Below are 12,221 nucleotides of genomic sequence, written 5' to 3'. Positions count from 1 at the left end.
GGCCTGAGGCCCGCCCGTCAACATCGCCTTTTTCATCATTAAACAACGCGGCTTCACACCGTGACACCCCTTCCTGGGGAGGCAGGAGGGAGAGAAAAGAAGTAAATAGCGTTTGTGGTGTTTTGCTTTTTTTAAGGTTTATTTTTTTTTAAATCTTCAACTAAAAATGCCTTTCCTGGTGTCCGGCTTGGATTTCTTGGGCTGGGCCGCGGGCAGGGGGGGGAGCCCGGGGGTTCCGAACCACGCGGGCACTTTCCTCTTGGAAGGGGGACGCGGCTCCTGCAAGGAGAGAGACTCGGGAAGAGGCCCCGAGGACACGGCCCCGACCCCCCCACCGGCAGGGTCAGCGGGAGATAAAGGGGTTTGTGCTCATCCTGCAGCCCCAGCACAGCACAGCAGCCCGGGAGCAGATTCCAGGATGCTGGAGCCAGCAGGAGGAGCTCACAGCCCCAGCACAGGAAGGACCAGACACTGTTCCCGTGGCACAACAAACAGGATTTTGCTTGGAAAGGGTTTTTCTGGAAGCTCCTCTCGGCAGCAATCACAAAGGTTGGCAAGGAAGGGTTGGGAGGGACCTTCAGGGGCATCTGGTTCAACCTTTTTAGGTGCTGCTGGACCCTGGCAAGCTGGAGGAATCCACCTGTCCTCATGTTAAATCAAATGTGAAGTGTTCCAAAGGATACTGAAGTGTCCCAGCAGCTGAGTGACACCAGACTGTGGAGTGACATCTGTGTCTGCATCCCGTTTTGGGGCTGGATGTTGATGTGAGTGCAAACTACAGGGAGTTTTACATCACGGAATGCTCAGCAGAGCCCCTATATAAACACACATGGTGTTTATAGAAACACCAGTGCAGAAACCTCACAACTCCACACCTGCAAAGGGGAGCCAAACATCAGAAGCACTTGCCACGAGCTGGCTGAGAAGGTGAGTCTGGGGGTAATTTCTGCAGGGTTATGTTCAGGCAGAGCAAAAAGCAGCAGAGTCACTGCATCCCAAGAGGATCCTGCCAGGAGAAGCTGGCTGGCAATCAAGGCCAAGGTTTGGGCACCATAAAGAACCCACAGAAGAAGCTGGGAAGAGAAGGCTCCAGGGAGACCTTAGAGCAGCTTCCAGTGCCTGAAGGGGCTCCAGGAAAGCTGGGGAGGGGCTTGGGACAAGGGCAGGGAGGGAGAGGATGAGGGGGGATGGATTAAAACTGGAAGAGGGGAGATTGAGGTGAGACATGAGGAGGAAATTCTTGAGTGTGAGGGTGGTGAGAGCCTGGCCCAGGTTGCCCAGGGAAGCTGTGGCTGCCCCATCCCTGGCAGTGTTGAAGGGCAGGTTGGATGGGGCTTGGAGCAGCCTGAGCTGGTGGGAGGTGTCCCTGCCCATGCAGGGGGTTGGATCTAGATGATCTTTGAGTTCCCTTCCAACCCAAACCAGTCTGTGATTCTATGATACTGGCTTATGAAAGATCATCACCCAAATTCATCACATCTGTGCTCTGCTCCTGGCCTCACCTTTAGCTGAGAATCAGCAAACAGCTCCTCCTCTTCAGGGCTGAGGGCAGGCTGGTTCCAGGAGGCCAGGGTGATGGGCCTGGGGCAGCCCCCTGCCCCGTGGCCACCTGGCTGGCTGTCACCCCCACCCTGCACAGCCTTCCCATGGGGCAGGAAGGAAACAGGCTGTTAGATCCTGCACAAACCAGCCTCCAGGCTGCATTTTGGAGAAGTGAATTTAGCCTGTCCCCACACCTCTGCTTAATGAGATCATGAGCTGTTTCCTCTCCCTTTCACCTCAATGATATTTGAGATGACAAACACAAGGGAAGTGGAACTTGCACTTGGGCATTATTATTTTTCCTGGGTGTGGAGAAAAACACTTCTCTCCATTGGCTCTAAAACTTGAAATGCTCCTGCTGACAAGTGCTGCATTTTCCATGTGTTTTCCCAGCAAAGCTGGCAGGTAAAAATGGCACATTCTGGTATTAACTTCTGATTTCTGAGATCTTTTTGGATCAGCTACACATCTCAGTGTTACTGAGAGCACTGCTAATGGCAGTTCATTAGCTAACTAACCCCAGACTTTCTGACAGTAAGAACATCTGTTTACCAAAGCTGGAGGCACCTCTTGCAGCTGGGGTTTCTCTGCTCCTTCCTTCAATGCTGGGTCAGTCAAACCACCCTGTGAAAGCAGCAGGAAGGTTGTTAAAATCCAAGATTTAAAAGGGGCCACAGGGAACTCTTGGAACCAGGGTATCTTCTGAAGGAGAAGTACATGAAGACTATTTGGTTTAGCTTTTGGATTTGCAGTCTACTCGTTTCTGTAGTATTAGTGTGATTTCTAATTGCATGTCATTGCTGTTTTCAGCTCCAACAGCAAGGAGGAGCAGGAAGTGTAAGCAGAGATCAGCTGGACCACCAGGATTTCAACTTCAGCAAGGAGGTCACTCAAGACCCAGACATTGTAGAAGCAACACAGCACCCCAGGATACAAGAACCATTAGGCTTGAAGAAGTGTTTGAGCCAGATTTCACCCTGCAAGGAGGAGACAGTGCAGGCAGCAGCAGGACTTAGTCTGGAATTTCCTTACCATTCCTACTGGGAGCCACTCAGTGGAGGGTGCCCTTTTGTACAAGGTGCTGGGGACTTGGAAGAGGCCAGCCCAGGGCAAAGAAAACTGGCCCAGCCTCTCTCAACCAGCAACCAAGAGCTCCTTATTCCCTCAGATCCCTCCCCAGTGGGTCAGACTCATGGCACAAGGATGCCCAGGGGTCTCAAGCACCAGAGGGACCCACAAAAGACTGTCCTACTCAAAGCTGAGGGCAAGACTGACTGTGAAGGTGAGACACAAAACAGCAAAACAAAAAGGGGCTTTTAGTCTGCTCCTGCAAAGAGGAAATAATGTTTTCACAAAAGCAGTTTTTTTACTAACCTTGGTTTTACTCCACAAGGCCTCTTCCCTGCTTGCTTCACCTGCTCCTGGTTTCTCCTGCTGCCCTTCTGGCCACACCAATGTCCTTCTGACACCTGAGCCACCCCCAGACTTCTTTCTCTCCTCTTTCTCCAACAATGCAATAGCCATTTTGATGAGGTACAGTTCAATATTTGCAGGAACAAGTTTTCTAATGGCTTGGATTTGGGTGGTGTCTTGGAAAAATTAGAAATACAATATTAGTTGGGTTTTTTTTTTTCATCCTCTCACCCCTTCTCCAGTTTTGTTCCATAAAACACTTAGATCAAAGCATGGAAAAGAAAACAATTAAAACAATGTATGGGTTTGACTCCAAAACCAGACCATGAGCACATGGGACAAATCACCACCTCATTCATGCTCACACCAATTTGAGAACACAATCTGAGAGTCTGGTTGAGTCTGTAGCTGCTGCTGAAGAGACACATGGACCTGCTGTAGGACAAGAGTCACAAAACCAGCAAGTCATCAAACTCTGCCAAGCCAAGAAATTAAAATATGGGGCAAGACTGAGCTGTAATCCTCAGAGCCACATCTCCAGCCTGGCCTGTGGCACCAGATGAGGAGGAGCTGTTTCTCCTGCCCTTCTCAGCCTCCAGCAGAGCAGTTGTCCTGAGGAAGTTCTACAGCTTCTATCCAGTGTCTTGTCTGTAGGTGCCAGTGCTTGAAGGAAAACTCTGTCAAGGCTGAAGTTTTATCCAAAACCACTTGGATAAGTGACATATTTAAGAATGATGCCTGAAGCTTTTCAACAGCCATCCCAGTGAGTGAGAGGGGTCATGAAGAAGTACCCTCCTTTCCTCATTCATGGACCACAACTGCCTTCTTATACAAGATGACCTTGAAAGGAAAGCAATGACCTTGCCTTGCCCCAGGCCTTCCAGAAATCATGGGTTCTAAAAGCAGCAGCTGAGCTATCAGTTTTTTGTTCCCTTCACCTGTGTGGCCCTGTCATGTGAAGCTCCAGGTGAGGGCTGTGCTGCTCACCTGAGGCAATGGGAGGATTGCAGATCACCTTGGAAATGATTTGGTGAACTTCAGGAGTCAAACCTGCTCGCTCCAGGTGCACAGGGTAGCCAGCTCTCATGGCCTGGAGCAGGTGAGTGCCCACCTCAGAAATGGGCAGAGATCTGCTTTCACTTATAGTCCTCTAGGGAAACAGAGACAGAAGGAACTGAGCAGAAGTGGCTGAAATCATGGTTGGGAAGGACCTCTGAGATCACCCAGTCCAACACAGCCCCCCCTAACAAACACAGCCACACACACTCCACCAGCAGACACCTCCTAAAGCCTGCCCTGAAGTGGGACATCTCCATGGTTCTTCAATACCCCCAAGGATGGGGACTCCACCACCCTTATTTCCTTGTCCAGAGCTAAGTCAGATGAGCCACCATTGCCAGGAAAGACACTGTCTCAATGTCTTCAAGCCATCCTGCCCCAGCACTGGGCAGAGGATTTAAGAGAACTTGCAAACCCTCCCAACTCTTCTAGACAAAGCTTCCCCACTGTTAAGTTTCCAAAAAGGAAGGGACTTCCTCAGGGAAGAGCTTACCACAGAGAGATTTTTCTCTTGGAATAGGACATAGGTGACATGCTCTGAGGGAGTGAGGGCTCCAGTTTGCTGCCAGGGAGATGTTCCTTTCTGATCTTCAGGTCCAGATGAGGGAAATGTGTCCATCTAAGTGAGAGGATTTAGAATAATTCAAACCTAGTGACAACCAAAGGATCATCCATCCTCCCATTCTCCCAGGTTATCTGAGAGAGTAATATCAATGGAGTCATTCATCTCTATGCAAGTTTGTTTTGACCCCAAGTCCATCTTCCCCCCAGATTAAAAAGGAGATCCAGAGAGACACCCCCATTCTGTCATCTTAATAAAACAAGCCTGGGGTTGTCCAAGGGGTGTGCAAAAAATCAGCCCCAAGGCTTGTGTCCAACAAACTGTGGTGTTCAGACACATGCTCAGTGTGGGAAACTCCCTTTGTTTGCATCTTTTGCTCAAGGCAGATTTATTGGGGAAAAAAAAACCCTAACAGGAATGCTTTTGGTCCCCATTCCTAGCTCATCATAGCTTTCTGTGAAGCAGAAAGACCTCACAGAGCTTCCCAAGCATTACAGAGGAGCAGAACTGCTGCTCTACCTGCTCTCTAGACTTGCTAAGTCCCTTTAACTGTAGGTTTACACAGAAATGAAGATCCAAAAAGGAAAACTGCTTCATAGTCCCTCTGCTCCATGGCCCCTCATCATAGTGGCTGACAAGGAGCCACTTCTACACCAAGTCTTGCAGAACATGAACTGAGAACTAACAGGAGTCTTCCCAACAGCTGGAAATCTCCAGCCAGTCTCCTAAGGAGAAACTCAGGAAACAAAGCCCTGCCCTCCAAGTCTGCTCAGTCCACATGCCATGGGGAAGGAACATTTAGGTACCTGCAGCCCCAAAGCACAGTAACTGGGTACAAGCTCTCAAGCATATGGCACCTACTGGCTGGATGGCTGGTCCTTAGCAAGATGTCCTGGATTTCCATGCTGACCACATCCATCTGGAACCTCAGCCAGGTCCCAGTGTCACGGCCAAGGAGCACAGTGAGGTTTGGGCAGCCAATTTGTACACAGGGCTCATCAGTTTTGCTGCCACACTCGTAGCTGTGACAAGGGCAACCTCTGAAGATGGCATCTGACAGCTGCAGACCAAACTGGGTCTTTCAGATTCTCCCAAAGTGGCAGAAACTTGAAGTCATACCTGCAAACCATTCACTTGGCAGAAGTCCTTGATTTCAGCCAGGAGAGGGACCAACAGGGTGGATTTTGCTTCGGATACACCATCAATTCTCTTGAGATTCTCAACAGTTGTGGGCCTGGTTTGGGATGAATAGAGAGCTCTGGAAATGTCCTGTGCCAGTTCCTGGCAAGAGTCTGAATGACATATGCTCAGACTACAGGTCTACTAGTTACAAGTTGAAAGGTGTTATTCCTGTACCCTTATAATCTCTGTAACCAAGTTGTGTTTCTGAATCTCACAGAAGCCCAACCACAGCAAGAACTCCCTGTTTGCTGGTTAATCCTTTGGAGCATCAGTTTAGCACATACACCTTTATTTCCTTTTACCTCCCAAGAGCAGCTAAGCCAAGAGTCCTCCCATGGAACAACATGCCAAAAGTAGGATTGTCCAATGCCTTTCAGTGGCTGGAGAAGGCATCTGAGAGGCATTATGTACAGATAATGCACCCAAGGTGCATTACCAACTGAGCTGCCCCACAATGCCCTCTCATACCAAGGCTGGGGGGGGGGGGAAGAACTTCTTCCCCCTCCTTTCAGTAGTTGAGAACAATAAGATGCTTACAGCAGAAGTACACGCTCCTGTGACACTGCAGGTCTCTGTACCTCCTCTGACTGCTCAGCCTAACAAGAAGCTTTGATACAAAGGCAGGCAAAGTTCTCATTTGCATGTTTTTAAATGATAACTAGAATGAAGCAGCAAGTCTGATGTCAATAACTGCTTAACTCACATCAGTCAGTGGTCTACAAGGGTATTCAAGCCAACAAAGAACCTCAGGAAAAGAGCTGCTCCTCTGCCAATGAGACCTACTCTCCCAGCTAAAGCAGAAAGGGGATTTGTGACTTGGCTTGCAACCTTCTCAGTTGGTCCAACACATGTGCATGGTGGCTTTACCTTTTCTGGGCCATCTCCACCAGGATCTTGTTGGTTGCCAAGACAGCTGGTGGAACTGCCTTCTCATTAGCTACCTTCTGTCTAGCAGTCAGCAAGTTGCCATACAGAGCAGTCTGGAAAGAAGAGAGCCAAATTCTCATGAAGCAGCTCTGGATAAAACATTAATATGAGAGGAAAAGGTATAACCTCCCTCATCTTCCCACTAATATATTAAAACAACCAAACAGTGACCCTTTAATCCATCTTAACATATTTAAATCCTCTCTGAGGACTTGTGTTCAACACATCTTGGTGATATTACCAGCTGCCCAAGCCAACTTGCTCCAACACAGGAGGACTGGGGGCTGCAGGTTGATTACAGCTCACAAATCACCTCCTCCTTCCAAGAACTTACCTCTAGTTCTTTTTCTTGGGATGAAACAACAGATCCTGGGGGCTTCAAAGGAGATTTCACTGGTGAGGACTCTGCAGCACTAAAAAAAGGTGTGAAACAAGCCCTGCATTAGATCCATTTACTCAAACTTTGCTGACCTTGTCAACAGCTGGATTCCCAAACTGTTCACAAAAGGAGGTTCTTACAAGCACTTGTACACTCATGACATTCTGACAGGACCTCCCAGGAAACACCTTCCACCTTCCCCCATGGCTGGGAACCTTTACCCTGGCCAAAAAGAGCTCCTGACTTGAGAAGCATCAGTGACAAGGACACAGCTGCTGTGCTGTCAGCAGAATTAGCTGGGACACCACCAGCAATGCCCAGAGAGCAGCACCACAGCCCATGTAGACAGGGAACAGGTACCCCCAGGGAGCCTCAACTTCTCTGTCTTCTCCAAACTAGTGGAGAGAGGCAGAAACCTCTAGGCTCCCTTACAGCCCCTGCACAAGGCACAGGCAGTTCTGCTGGCTTGAAGAGCAAGTCACAACTTGGGTCACTTTGGGGCTTGTGAATTGCATTTGCAAACTGGAAAAAACCCAACCCAACCATTAGCCACTTCTTGTTTTAATTCTCACAAGTTAAAATCCATGAGTATGAACCATCACATAGAAGACAAACTAAAACCACAGTAAAAGCACCCATGTGAAATCTGCTATTGCTCCAGTTTTATCACCATTTGCTGGTTTTCTTACTTGAGTTTGAAGTGAAACCAGTAAGTTCACACCTCAGCAACTACTCAAGCTTGCTTCACCTGGGACACTACAACTACCCACCAACTTGTCAACTTCAAAGCCTGTTAAATGTTAGAAGAGTTCAATATTTTTGAACTATTGGCAAATATTGGCAGGGTGCAGCAAGTTTTAAGCTTTTTTTTTTTAACATATTCAGCATTTTTCCATCACTTCAGATAGGAGAATGCTGGTCTAAAGGATCTTCCCACAACCAGTATTCCCTACTAACTTGTTAATTTGGGTTTCATTTCAACTATTCTTACCTGTTACTGCTTCTTGGAGAAGTTTTAGGTTTTCTCTCATATGAAAACATTTCATACAGAGACATCTAAAAAGAAAGGGTGGGGGTAAAAAAGCTGATTTACCAGCCCTTCCACTGAAGCTGCTCTTAGCAGGAAAATATTAAATCAGTGGCACCAAGATAAGATTTGCAAGGTGTCTTTTTTTGAACAGGAGCAAGGGTGTGCAAAGGGAATTGTGCTCATACAGACCTGCTTGACTGGGGACTGTGGTTTCCCTTTGGTGCCTGGGGAACTCTGTGTTGAGATGACAGCTGCAGGTTTGCTGCTGTAATGCAATTAAAAATCAATTACACCTTCAGCAAATCAGACCCAGTCATTTGTGCAGTGTCACTGCCATTAAAAAAAACCCAAACAAATCCCATTTTGATAAGCTAGCTGATTGGATCTGGGTACAGGGAGAGCTTTGGGAAACCAAAAGGTTTTTTTTCCTCCCCCTAATGATTAAAATCACCATTTTTTGTGGAAAAAACAAAACAACAAACAACAACCCTGAGGACCTCTAAGCCTGTTCATCCCAAAACCTGAACAGGGAACAAGAATCTTTTCTTCTGGAAGAAACAAAAGATGTTAGGGGGGGAAAAAAGTGGACTTTGTTTCTGAAAACACTTGAAAGCCTCCATTTTAAAGATACCAGAGGTGGAGAAAAACAGGTGAGCACCCACTTTCTGGTTTGCACCAAGCACAGAGCTTCTGCTGTTGCTCACTATTTACCAAGCAGCTTTATTTTCCTTCTTGAAGACCTGCAGGCAGGAGCTGGAAGAGCCACAATATTAGAAGGCCAAAGAAAAGTAGTACTTGGTGATTTCTTTTGTTTTTGTTTTGTTTTTAGCAGCATGAAGATAGTCTGGACACCAGAACAGGCTCCTAAAGGCAGCACTGAGGGAGGTGTTTCTGCTCATACCTGTGTGACTATCAACCCCCTGGCTTCTCTCCAGCCCATCGTGGAGATGATTAGCAATGCTAGAAAGAATCTACTGGGAAGAGTCCAACAGAGGCTACAGGGATGATGAAGGGACTGGAACACTTGTCATATGGGGAAAGGCTGAGAGACCTGGGGCTGTTTAATCTGGAGAAGAGAAGACTGAGAGGGGACCTGGTGAATGTCTGTCAATATCTGCAGGGTGGGTGTCAGGAATGAGCCAGTGTCTGTTCAGTGGTGCCTGGGACAGAATGAGGGGAAATGGCCCCAAGTGACAACATAGGAAGTTCCACCTCAACAGGAGGAGAAACTTCTTTGTTGTGAGGGTGAGGGAGCCCTGGGACAGGCTGCCCAGAGAGGTGGTGGAGTCTCCTGCTCTGGAGACTTTCAAATGTGTGACCTGTCCTGGGTGTTCCTGCTGCAGCAGGGGGCTTGGACATGATGATCTTCTGAGGTCCCTTCCAACCCCTGTGATTCTATGATTACAAGCAAAGCCTCACATTTGTGTACTCCACTGGCAAACATCTGACCACCACTGAAAATAAAACACCCCACTTGTGCAGACACACTCACCAGGACTTGAACTAGTTCAAATTTCAAAGAAATGCAGAGAGCCAGGCAAACTATCACACCTTTGTGTTGGACCAGCTCTTCTGAGAGGCTCTTATTTCATGCTCATCTTCAAGCTGATGTCAAAGTAGGTCAAGTGCATCACTGGGAAAACAAGCTCTTAGCTGCTCTATTTCTGGTTTAACTCATCAATATTAGGAAGAGCATAAATCTCAATGGCTCTTCCTCTACCATTCCTTGTCTTTAGCCAATTACTTCCTCCATGAGGGCACAAAATCCTCCCAGGCTGTCCATCATCACAGATGAAGACACACCATGTCACACTGCTTCCAGTAGCCTTCATTTTCCCCCACTAGCCTTCCCAGCTACATCACCATCCAATGAGCTCCACAATGATGAGGCACTGTCAGATTCAAGCTGTGAGCCACCTGCTCTCAGGAGGACAAGATATGCCAGGTTGGGTTAAATTCAAGCCCTCACAGAGCATCTCCTTGCCTATGTGGGATGCGGGAGCTGCTGATGGAGAGGGGCCAGGGCTGGGCAAGGAAGGGAAGGGTTGCTTGGCAGAACTAGGAAGAAGATGAGGGGTTTCTTCCTCTGTGGAAGGAGGGAAAAATCCATTTCTTCATTCCCTGTCCATCTCCTACCTCCCTAGAACACCAGGCTTTAAGGGATGGTCTTTGTCTTTCTACAGCCCTATAGGCTTCTCCTGGTTTTTCTGGAGAAGAGAAGGTTCCAGGGAGACCTTAGAGCACCTTCCAGTGCCTGAAGGGGCTCCAGGAAAGCTGGGGAGGGACTTGGGACAAGGGCAGGGAGGGAGAGGACAAAGGGGGATGGATTAAAACTGGAAGAGGGGAGATGTAGGTGAGACATGAGGAAGAAAGTCTTTGCTGTGAGGGTGGTGAGAGCCTGGCCCAGGTTGCCCAGGGAAGCTGTGGCTGCCCCATCTCTGGCAGTGTTGAAGGGCAGGTTGGATGGGGCTTGGAGCAGCCTGGGCTGGTGGGAGGTGTCCCTGCCCATGCAGGGGGTTGGAACTGGATGGTCTTGAAGGCTCTTCCAACTCAAAGCATTCTAGGATTCTATGTCACCTTTTGTACCTGCAGTCAGAAGTGTCTCTCCAGGCACCTTCCCTGACTTTTTTTATTATGATACTGCCTAAGAGAAAACTCTAGATGGAGAAACCAAGTGCAGAAGTCTCCTGTCCAGCCTAAGCCACCTCCAGAAGCAGACTTCCAAAACTGGTGACCTGATGCTAAATTAATCCAAGAAACATTCAAGACAATTATCATTACCTTCTAGCAGGTCTGTGCAGGGTAAGGTCTTCATTGGACTGGAGCAGAAGACTTGCAGTGGAAGCAGATCCAGCTTTCTGTGAGGGTGGTGAGAGCCTGGCCCAGGTTGCCCAGGGAAGCTGTGGCTGCCCCATCCCTGGCAGTGTTGAAGGGAAGGTTGGATGGGGCTTGGAGCAGCCTGGGCTGGTGGGAGGTGTCCCTGCCCATGCAGGGGGTTGGAACTGGATGGTCTTGAAGGCTCTTCCAACTCAAAGCATTCTAGGATTCTATGTCACCTTTTGTACCTGCAGTCAGAAGTGTCTCTCCAGGCACCTTCCCTGACTTTTTTTATTATGATACTGCCTAAGAGAAAACTCTAGATGGAGAAACCAAGTGCAGAAGTCTCCTGTCCAGCCTAAGCCACCTCCAGAAGCAGACTTCCAAAACTGGTGACCTGATGCTAAATTAATCCAAGAAACATTCAAGACAATTATCATTACCTTCTAGCAGGTCTGTGCAGGGTAAGGTCTTCATTGGACTGGAGCAGAAGACTTGCAGTGGAAGCAGATCCAGCTTTCTGCAGCCAGTTTCTACCCTGTAAGAAAGACACCATGTGGCTCAGCTATGGATGATTAGCTATGGATTACTCAGAGGTGCCTACAGAGGGCAGTTCCTCATCCAAAAGTACCTTCTGGTTAAGCACACATAGGGTGACAAACTTGTTATGCCCAGGGACTTCTTTGAGGTACCCTTCCATTACCAGCTGCTGGCAGAGGGATTTCCACCAGTTCTCTGGCCACTCTCTCCCACTACCAAAGAGGGGGTGTCTCCTGTATCTGTCTGGCAAACGCTGAGAAACCTGAAAGCAGGGAGAGAATTGGGTCAGACTCCTCCAGTTCTGCTGGAAGGAATTCTCCAACACCACCAGTAAGATGAAGATCTCAGAGTGTGTCCTCAAGAACATTTCTCCACAGAAGCACTTTCCTGTGAAGATACAAGGTTAAATGTTTGGCTGAAGTTCACATTCCAATAACCACATCCACAGCAGCTCAATGGTGAAAGCATCAACCACCCCTAGGGCCTCACTCATGTTGCCTGAAGAGTTCTGGAGTACTGTGTCCAGTTCTGAAGCCCCCAGCATAAAGGACATGAAGCTGTCAGAGCAGGTCCAGAGGAGGCCACAAAGGTGATCAGAGCTGGAGCAGCTCTGCTGTGGAAACAGGCTGGGAGAGTTGGGGTGTTCAGCCTGGAGAAGAGAAGGCTCCAGGGAGACCTTAGAGCACCTTCCAGTGCCTGAAGGGGCTACAGGAAAGCTGGGGAGGGACTTGGGACAAGGGCAGGGAGGGAGAGGACAAGGGGGGATGGAT

General features: G+C 48.5%; 1 protein-coding gene across 1 annotated transcript in view; it reads right to left on the bottom strand.

Annotated features, from left to right (window-relative positions):
- Nucleotides 1-156: 156 nt before the first annotated feature.
- Nucleotides 157-12,221, bottom strand: part of WRN (Werner syndrome, RecQ helicase-like) — a 54,273-nt gene continuing 42,208 nt past the window's right edge. Inside the window, exons 23-35 of the mRNA XM_009999761.1 lie at nucleotides 11,543-11,713; nucleotides 11,355-11,449; nucleotides 8,284-8,359; nucleotides 8,056-8,120; nucleotides 7,020-7,098; nucleotides 6,626-6,738; nucleotides 5,696-5,810; nucleotides 4,508-4,633; nucleotides 3,943-4,105; nucleotides 2,917-3,131; nucleotides 2,095-2,166; nucleotides 1,503-1,640; nucleotides 157-279 (exon numbers count right to left, since the gene is read on the bottom strand). Of these exons, the coding sequence (XP_009998063.1) occupies nucleotides 157-279; nucleotides 1,503-1,640; nucleotides 2,095-2,166; nucleotides 2,917-3,131; nucleotides 3,943-4,105; nucleotides 4,508-4,633; nucleotides 5,696-5,810; nucleotides 6,626-6,738; nucleotides 7,020-7,098; nucleotides 8,056-8,120; nucleotides 8,284-8,359; nucleotides 11,355-11,449; nucleotides 11,543-11,713 (1,551 nt within the window). The remainder of the gene's footprint in view (nucleotides 280-1,502; nucleotides 1,641-2,094; nucleotides 2,167-2,916; nucleotides 3,132-3,942; nucleotides 4,106-4,507; nucleotides 4,634-5,695; nucleotides 5,811-6,625; nucleotides 6,739-7,019; nucleotides 7,099-8,055; nucleotides 8,121-8,283; nucleotides 8,360-11,354; nucleotides 11,450-11,542; nucleotides 11,714-12,221) is intronic.

This window comes from Chaetura pelagica, unplaced genomic scaffold (assembly GCF_000747805.2).
Source record: "Chaetura pelagica isolate M959 unplaced genomic scaffold, ChaPel_1.0 scaffold1366, whole genome shotgun sequence".
Lineage (NCBI taxonomy): Eukaryota > Metazoa > Chordata > Aves > Apodiformes > Apodidae > Chaetura > Chaetura pelagica.
Note: the sequence above shows the minus strand (reverse complement) of the source record. Positions and strands in the feature narration are given on the sequence as shown.